Genomic DNA, 10,109 nt, shown 5'->3' on the forward strand with positions numbered 1-10,109 from the left:
CAGCCTTTGGAAGCCTCATTCCTGCACTGTAGAGACTTCATGCCCTGTGCCTATTTGGTTTATGTGCAAAAATGAATGGAAAAATACAAGCTTGCTTAAGTTGCCACTGGCTTTAAAATAAGGAACAAATGAAAATACTCAGAACATTTCATTCCTCTTTACCTGCAAATGTATTTGCTGGTTTTTCTTTTTTAAAATCCACTTCATACTCTCTGTAAGAAATTTTCTTAAATACAGGATCTGAATGTTCTAATCTGAAACCAAAAGAGTTACAAAAAATATTGAAAGGACAAATTCTCAGGGATGCCATTGCTGTTTGATGGAAATCTCAAAAAATGAATCTTGGAAATATATTTAATCACTTGCACATTTTGCTGATGGCAAAGCACACAGTCCAACTCTTTGCAGTGTCTTCACTTCTCCCTCTTACTCTATTGAATTTATGATGTTCCTGAACCAGATAATGTTATACAGGGCATCCAATATCCATACCTAGAACAGTTCACCACTGATTTCACTGGTGGTTTTTATGGGTCTTTTTGATTCTACAAAGGCATAAAGATGCCTTTGAAAGACACAGAGGAAGATGTCTCAACCATACTTAACTTAGAAAGCATCTGACAAGACAGAGTGAAAGAAACCTGAATTTCTGTTCGTTCAGCCCTATGTCTGAACTTTTAAGACTCACCAGAAGGGTTTTACAACAGCATTAACAGCAAGTTCCTGTCACAGGAATGACTCTGAAGGCAAGCACAAAGCTGTTCTCTGACAACAACTAAGGATGTTACAGCAAGTTAGAAAATGAGAAACACTGCAAAGTGCCCTTAGACTTGTTACATAAACAATTTGGCATCCAGGAGACCACATAATGTTTTCTTAGAAAATATTTAGGCAAGCAGAAGGAAACCAGCAAACAACACTTCTGCAATGGAAATAATGACGAGAAGAGGGCTGAAAGGATTAACAGCCCTTCACATTTATTGGTTGATTTACTCTGATTTACTCTAGTATGTATGATGACTGAATCCAACAGTAATTCCACTTGTTCTCTTTGTAATGCCCTTTCAGGCACATTGGACAGTGAGGAGCTGATGGGCTGCTCAAGCATGGGGAGGCTGAGCAGAGAGAACCCACTTCATTGACATCCACAGTCCATAAGGGGGAGATCTCGTAAATTCCTCTGCAACCCTCTCTCGCCACAGCAGTCAGGCAGAAGCAATTTGTGCTTCAATTAATTCCCCCTTTGTTAAAGTCATTGATAAAATTTTGTTTCACTCCTTAAGGAGAAGGATGGGATCCATAACCTTCATTGACAAGAGCTACCCTAATGTGGCAATGTTCAAGAGAATATGCACGTGAGACTGCAGGATAGAAGAGGAAATTTATCAGTGCCAATTGAATAGTGACGAGGAATTAAATACCTAGAAATATCACGCTACACAAGCAGGTCTAGTTACGGAACTTTTAGAAATTGCAGCAGCCACACTGCAAGATGCACATAAAATATATTTTCACTTTGTGCTGAAGCGCCTTACATCCTTTTCTAGCCAAAATTAAGGAAATAGTTCAGGAAGAGTCCATTTTCCTTTCAGCCTCTCAAGTTATTTAGAAATGGAAGCACCGAAGTATCAGATTCTTACTGCATATAGACATTCAGCTTCTACTGAAATCAGCACAAGTTACTCCAATACTTTAATACAAGTATGCTCCAATACTTTTGGGATCCAAGCCACTAACTCTTCCTCAGTGAGTATATTTGTGCTGTGAGGTTTTTGGTTTTCTGTTTTGGATTTTTTTTTTTTAGTTGGTAGTTTTGTTGGATTTTGTTTGCTTGATTGTTTGTTTTGGGTTTCAGTTAAATTTCTAGAAGCTCTATAAAATTCATTAGACCCATCTAGGATATGACTTGCTCTAAATACTTAGGCAAGGTAACTCAAAAGACATTGCATATAAAATACTCCTGGGTTATCTCAGAGGACTTCAGCTGAGGTTTTATACAGTCTTGTGAGTCTCTACTGCATGAAAAGACTCCATCCACAATGTGAATTTAACCAAAGAGCAGTTGATGCGTACATTGATCCACCCAATGTAGAAGAGAATTAAGTTGTAACAAGTAAATTCACATGTCCAGGTCAATACTTAAATGACATCTAGCTTCATGTTCCTACCTTTAAATCCTATTTTCTTCTGTCTTGCCAGTTTGACATTATGCTTATACCAGCTCTATTAAACTTTTGAGGGGGTTTTATAAATCACAGAAACTTTGTTATAATTAGATCTTGGAGAAAGAAAAAAAAGTTAGGAAGTCATAATCTGAACTGGAAGTATCTTTTCCATATTATCCTGAAATTCAATACATGTTTAGAAAAAAAAAATCATAAACAAAAAAAAGCAAGTCATCCACCTACATATAAATACATATATATGAAAGTAGCAGTATAAAAATACTTTTAATGTAGGTGGACAAGTAATTTTTAATTAATTTTTAATGTTTAACTTTTAAAATTCCCATCCCCCCCCAATTTAAACAGAACTTGAAATTACATCTAAGTTCTGAAAACTGTAGCAGTGCACCTGCAGTGTTTATAATCCTAAGGACAGTAGTAGTAACAAAAATAACATATTTTATATTCTTGATTGGTGGATGCAGGTAGGCTGGCCATTGTGCAATGCTATCTGAAAAAAATAAAATCAGTATTTTCACTTAATGAAGCAGAGTAATGCTTGATCTTACCACCTTTACTCATCAGAACTCAGAATGTACATTTCACAGAAGTCCTGAACAACTCAGAAATGGTACAGCTAGTTCCAAAGTTCATCTGGCTCTGATTTAAGTGAAAGTGATAGCATCAAAACTGGAACATAATTATTCCTTCAGCAAATTCTAACATCTTAAAAGTTTTGAAATCTTACCAAACCATGGCTCAACTTAACATTGCTCAGCATCCACGTACCTAAAATAAATACATAAAAAAAACCCCAAGCAACCAACATAAAGTTATGCAAAAATTACAAAAGCAAGTCCTGGAGCTTATTTAACAGAAGTGTTCTATAAATATAAAAATAATTCTATTGCACTAATGCAGCAAATAAAAAGGAGCTTTTAATATGTCACAGGCTCTAGTTCAGATCATGCTGTTTAAGGTCAACCAAGGTCCTCTGAAATCAACAGATTGGGCTCCAAAGTCCTCCTGGGCTCTGCAATTCCACAAGAGATGAGAGACAAAAACCACTTTTCAGTCCCAAGGGAGGACTAATTTCATCCATCTATCCTGTACTTTGTTACCTGGACTTTTCCTCGGGTTCTGGTTTGTAGGTCCAGCTGGTGATCTGTGCAGCTATATAGTGCTCCCTGATCTTCACAGCTCCCACCATATGCTGCTCTGAGTCTGGCCACCATGAACCAAGCAGAAGCAAGAGAAAAAGCTGCAAGCAGTGCAGTGTCATGGTAGAGACGCCTGTTAAAGCTGCTCTGGAAAACAAGGCAGAAACCACTGCTTTTATTGCTGTTGTTGCTTCTAACTTCCCCTCAGAAATGAAATAATTATGATGCAACAGGGTAACAACATTTGCTATGCTCAGGTCATTGCTCTTCACCTCTGCCTCCTCTTACTGACAGGGATTCAACAGAGATAAAAAACTGTTTAAACTACCTTCCTTCCCCTCCTCCACACACCTCCAGCAAGAGACAAGCACCAAGGAGAAGCAGCTTCAGCCCCATTACGTGGTTGGGTCATTGTGTACTGAAGCAGCAGGGTATCAGAGGCAGAAGATTATTTAGATTACTTCAATTACAGGATGTTTGACTTATGTGGTTAGGAAGAAGGGGGACATATTTTCTATCTTCCCAGAAAACAGAAACCCAGCACATGGCTGGCACTGATGGAAATTTCCCAGGTAGATGCTACACCTCCTAAGAAATCATTCACAGAAAGCAAAATACTGAAGGATTAGATACGAGGACTAGAATTGGGTGCAGAGCTAAAATCTAGCTCAGATCACCATACACTGCATGCTCAGAACAGTAAGGCAGCTGCCTTTCCAAATGTTGCCAGCATCAGCTTATTCCCATTAAAATAGCTAATAAGTAACCAATGGGCTTCTCAGTGACAGCTACCAAGTCAGACTGGAGACTTTTAATCTAGTCTTGACTAGGGTCTGTTGGCATTTATCTAACAAGAAATGATTAGGAAAATACCTTTTGATAAGACAATTACCAATGGCAACTGTATCACCAAAAACATTTCCCTGCTTTTGCCAATACTAAGAAGTTGGTCAAAACAACAAGTTAATTGATGATCATGATTCCCACACACTCAATGACTAGGAAAAAAAAATCCTGCCTATTTTTGTTGTGGCCAGAAAATGAAAACAACATTTTCAATAATGTTTTCCTAATATTTTAATGAAAAAATTACCTACACCCCCAAATCAAAATAACACCACTCCAGAACTAAACAAAAAGGACAACATTTCATTTTGGACTACTTCAAAAGGAAGCCTGATCAATTCTAGGTTTGATATATTTTTTAACAGCAGAATGGCCTAACTGGCAGCTTGGTTAATTCTATCCAAACTATATGGTACCATAAGGACTTGAAAGAAATAGGGAAGATGGCTCAAAAAACAAAGAAGAGATGAAGACCAACAGCTAAATGCTCACTAGCAAACATCAGGATCATTTGGTGCATAAACCTGAGAACAATCGTGCTTACTTAGACAGCACTTGACTACCAACATAATGGTATATTTCTTCAAACAAATCTTCCGGTGATTCTGTTTAATGAACTAAGTGTTTGCGTTAGAAATTTCCATTATAAGTAGGCTTCTAAGAATTTTTCCATTTAATAAAAAGCTAAAATATTGCAGGCTAAAAATTAAAACCCAGATTACGTGATTAACACCCCCTGCTTTGTGTCCGTGAGCTGGGCATCATCAAAGCTGACATCAATTGGTTACTTCCCTTTTATCCATTTTGAGGAATTTGGGAGCTGTATTTTTGAAATTTCTTAGTCAACAAATTTTGCAGCATCACTCTAAAGGTAAGAATTTCTTTCATAAGTGTGGTTAATCACACTGATAATTTTAAAAGTCAGCATCAAATTGAACTACAGATACTTTCCATTAAGCTACACTGATTACCATTTGTTACTGTTCTTTAATCCTTTAAGAACAAGAAATCTAATACTAGCTGCTCGCTTATTTTCTCCTCTTCTCACAATTCAAGTATCAATGTAAAATTGATCTGCCTGAAATCATCTGCATCAGCCTTACTTTTTTTTGATTTTTTCTTTTATTGAAGCTATTCCATCCCATTGTATCCTCCAGGCTTTATGATGTTTAAGTGTTCTGAAAATCATTATTAATAATCCAAAGATGCTGTTCCCTTCCACCTGATCATTAATTTCTAATATCTGCAATTATATCCTATCGGATGTTGTGAAAGTCTAATACGTACATATAACATTGATTGCCTGCAAGCTATTGTTACTATTAGTCCATGACAAGTGACTACAGAATATATTCTTTCAGGCTGGAATCTTCCAAGACAATGCAACTTTATTGGCTATTCATATATTTAGCTGTGGTTTTTTTTTTCTACTTCACAACACTGCACATGCTGCAAACTTCGTATTTTATCCTCATTGCTTACTGACATGTTCAAGTGTAAATTACAAGTCAACATCAAAAAATCATGTGATCAAAAGCCATGCATGGAGGAACGTGGGTCCAGTGCAGGCTGGCAAGACAATCTCTGCAGCACATTGAACAAGGCTATTCCGAAAATAAAGCAGTACTTTTGGGATGTACTGATACTGAAATGCCAAATTAAAATCAACCATGGAAAGAGAAGCCTAAGAAATATTTTTTAACACTAAGAGCACATCTGCATCTTCCAACTGGGCAAGATTATTGGCTAATCTGATGCCCAGTAATTATGGTCCTGATTTCTTGTTATGCTACATGTGAAAACATACTAAGGGTATACTTGCAGTGCTGCTCTAAAAGCTGACCTGTAAAATTAACTGGCAGTGCCAGTTTTCCACCTACACTGGGTGAAATAGCCTAAGCTGATTCTGAGTGATCACGAACAGATCTTTAAAAAGAGATGTAAAATGGTGATATGCAACTTGCTGCAAATAACAAGTTAGGATCCACAACAAACTTGGTTCTACTTCATCAAAAAAATACCCTACGTTCCAGCAGGCAGACATATCCTGATGCCTGCCATCAGCTTTCACAACTGGTGACAGAGAGGGAACTAGTACAGAGAAAAAAAAGTTGTACCATTGTGGAATTGTTTGCTAATAATGCCCTTAGAGAGATCTCTTTCTCATTCAAACACACCAATCAATGCACAGCGGCCCAGCAGCTTACCTTGTTTAGTGCAGGGTGAACAGGCTTCATGGGCAAACAAGGAGTTAATTATTGAATCGGCAGTGAACACGTGGTTCTGAAGTAGGTAAAAAACAGAGGGGGCACTTACCAAATCTGCCGGGCACTAACGGGAACAGAGGCCATCAGCCGAATATCTTCACTTCTGCAAGTGGGTGCTAAAGCCAAGAAAGGTTAACCTGTGAAACAGCTCAGTTTAGAAGCTGAAAGTAGGTGTGCTATGCCAAAGAAACATATAAGCAGGCAAAAAGAAAAGATGGAAGAGAAACGAAGGCTTTCTTTCAGAGAACAAGTCACACAAAAGATGTATGTGTTTTGATGACAGCCCGCACAAGAACACATTGTGTGCACTGTTAAGGGAAGGCAGGCTGTATGCCTTCTGTGGTCATAAACAAACTAAAAGGCAATAAGAATGTAGAAGGGCATTTCAGTTTGCCTTGGCATTTCAGAAGTGCTTCAGAAGACAAATAATCATGTTGATTTAAACCTAAATACATTCATGTTTTAAACTTGTATTTCTCCTTAGCAGAAAAGCATATATCCCTTTTTAGAAATGGGTGTTTCTCCAGCTGATGTTTGCCAAAACCAATTATTTAGCAGGACCAAAAACTATTTGTACAGAGATGCTGAATTCAGTAAATTACAGGAAAAAAAATAAACATATTTATTTTCTAAATGCTGTAAAACCTAATTTCAGTGCTTTAAAGAATGTCTAAAACCACTGGCTTGTGGTCTGAAAAAAATAATTTTAAGGAACAAACAAGGATATACAAGCTTCCTCTCTTCAAAAACTTTGTTAATGATATCTCACTTAAAATTTTGGACTGACTCAAGTGAAGCCCATTTTTTTCTTCCTGTGTGTTTCATTTCTACCAGAAAAATTTCAGTTTGACTCAACAGAGAATACTGCTCCTACACATTGTGTTCTCTGTGTTCCAGTTTGTCTTCTTTACTAAGAGATTTCTGTATTTGCTCAAGCTTACGACTGATATGCACCATGGGAGCAGCTGGCCTCATGCTAAGTCAATCTAGCAGCATATTCATCTTGGATTTCTGTCTGTAGAGAACAGTAAGGGTACCAATGCAAGAGTTTGCAACTAGGAAGATTAGTATTTTTTTCATAATAAATCCTTATTGCAACTGATGCTGGACTATCAAAAAAGAGAGCGCCTCTTATCAAGTTGTACAGACCTACTTCCAACAATAAGGATGATAGTCTGAATGAATGAAATTTTTCATTCTTTATACAGTTGAATTTTCTACATCCTGATATATTTTTCTTTTTTTTTTTCCAAATAATAGACTTAAATCAGATCTTGCAAGTTTCTGGCATAAAAGGCTATTTTTCACTAGGAAAGCAGATAAGCACGTTTCAGAAAGAAACATGAAATCAGTAAGCTTTTAGCATAAGACCCTAAATTATGTGTCCCTACAGACTTCACAACATAGACAAACGCAAAGCATTCTAGTTCTCTAGCAATGGCTCAGGCTGTTTGTCAGCAAGCTGGTTAAACAAACTCTACTTTCCCACACCTAAAAATACTGCTGCAGAAGGACAAAGTTGAAATTGCCCTGTTTGTTTAACACTATTTCCATCCTTCGTTACTTGTAGCTTAGGCTTTGATTAGACTCTTAAAACACTAAATACAGAACAGCACTTCCCATAGTTACTGCTTTGATTTTTATCTTCCACATTTATTTTTTATTGGAAGTTATTTATTGGTATTTTAAAATTATTTACTATTATACTATTTTTACATTTCATGTAAATTGAAGACTAGATATATGAAGTTTGACAATAGGCTGTGATGGTCATTATTTTACATCTCTGTGAGGTTATTCCCTTTGCATCACAACTCATTCACTGTGCATAGTCAGTAGAATCAAAATTTCACCCACACCTTCACTGCATGCAGCACCGGTAAATGAGAAGAGACCCAAAGTCCAAGATCAAGAAACAGAAGGCAAGCAAAGACCCTTAAGAACTGTAAGGTGTGTAGTAGAAAAGTGAGCAGAGCAGAACTTCTCAGAGGCTCTTCTGATGCCGACACAAAATTCAGATAATAAATAATCATATAGGATTTGACAGAAGCTTTAACTGAAGTTACTATGTTTGCATGTTTATAGTAGTTCCTACAGCAGCAATCTTTGGTTCTATCAGGAATTTTAAACATTAATCCCAAAGGAAGAGGAGAATTAAGGTCCTGTACAACTGCCGCAAGTACCCAGATCAAATTTGCTTGTAGGTACAACCACTTTGATAAGCAGCCAAGCAGAACACCATGTCTTAGTCACCAAGGATTGGCTTTTGCAACACCAGACAGTACAGGGCTAAAAATGTCATAAGGCATTTAATATCATGGTGATGATGGAAGCCATTGGCAAGTTCTCTTCAGTTCTGCTGTGCCTCTTTTTCTGTTAGGGTCAAAGGCCTTCTTTGGTTTATACATTAAAAAAAAAAAAACAACCATGCCACCACTTGCTTTCATCAAAAGCCTGACAAGGAAGAATGTGATATTTTATAACAGATACCTTTTAGGGAAAAGGATGTTTCAAGAGATTCTGATGCATCAAAGGAAAAACATATACATCACTACTGGTCATGTACTCCCTCTCTTAAATCATACTCCCTATCTTTGCTCCCCTATTTATTGGGTGGAGGACAGCTGCTTCCTTTTTTACCAGAAAGCCCAAAACATCTTTGAGATTAGTCTCATAGGCAAATTCCTATGGCATGACTCAGTGGGTGTGGTTAAGTTTTCAACAGGTTTCAGCCAGTATTACTCTTCACTTATATAAACATTGCTTAAGATATGTCCAAAAAAGAGGAAGTGAAGACATATTAAGAGGAAAGTCAATTTTAGCATGTAACACACAACCTGATTATGTGTTCCCATGTAAGTAAGAACATGGTACACAGGACAGCAAAAACAGGGACCAGCTGTGCCAGGACTGGGACCAATCTTCCTACCCAACAGTAAATTCAGTTCAGAGCAGACACCCAACTTCTGATTACCTTGCAGAATGCAAGATGGATGCTTGGGAGACAAAAGTGCTTTCCTGAAAGGCAGTTTAAGTGAACCTAATGATATAAGTGAACCTAATAGATATACAGAGACATGATGGTCCTTTCCTCCAAGTTTCATTAACATAAACCTTACATTTTACAGGCCAGAAGTGGCTGCTAAAGCCTGGATGCCTCATCACCATGGATGCATTGTTCCATGCATTCCATGCATGCCATGGATGCATGGAACAACTCCATGCATGTTCATCCCAAGGAGGAAACCACGCTATTAGACTGGCAATTAGCATAGCTGAGGCAGACAAATAATCAAGACTGAACCTTGCTCTGCCATAGCAATCTTTTCCCTTTACCCTCAAGCTGTATTTTTGTCAATAAGACTGTTCTTTAATTACAAGAGAAACAGACTACATAACCAATATTCCTCCTCTATCTCCTCAAATTTTCCATCTCTAGTCTTGCTCAAGTGGAAATCACCTTTCCAAGACTGGTTCGTTACAGTTACTTGTTTAAGCTGTAGTCAGACTTTCTTAACAAAACAAAAACTTTTTTTTTTTTAATCTTTTAAAATATTACTCTAGCTAGAGGAAATATAACCATTCATAGCTGTGAAAAAAACCCTCCACAAAGCTCTCAAGTGAATTTAAATAGGAGGGGGAAAAAAAATGCACACTGCTAGAAATCAGCA

The 10,109-nt window shown here is 37.3% G+C and overlaps 1 protein-coding gene across 1 annotated transcript in view; it reads right to left on the reverse strand.

The window, feature by feature from the left end:
• The window catches only part of F5 (coagulation factor V), a 40,444-nt gene extending 30,622 nt beyond the window's left edge, over positions 1-9,822 (reverse strand). Inside the window, exons 1-4 of the mRNA XM_053934390.1 lie at positions 9,413-9,822; positions 6,488-6,554; positions 3,287-3,472; positions 163-254 (exon numbers count right to left, since the gene is read on the reverse strand). Of these exons, the coding sequence (XP_053790365.1) occupies positions 163-254; positions 3,287-3,447 (253 nt within the window). The 5' untranslated portion in view covers positions 3,448-3,472; positions 6,488-6,554; positions 9,413-9,822. The remainder of the gene's footprint in view (positions 1-162; positions 255-3,286; positions 3,473-6,487; positions 6,555-9,412) is intronic.
• Positions 9,823-10,109: the final 287 nt, after the last annotated feature.

Source organism: Vidua chalybeata, chromosome 2 (genome assembly GCF_026979565.1).
Source record: "Vidua chalybeata isolate OUT-0048 chromosome 2, bVidCha1 merged haplotype, whole genome shotgun sequence".
NCBI lineage: Eukaryota > Metazoa > Chordata > Aves > Passeriformes > Viduidae > Vidua > Vidua chalybeata.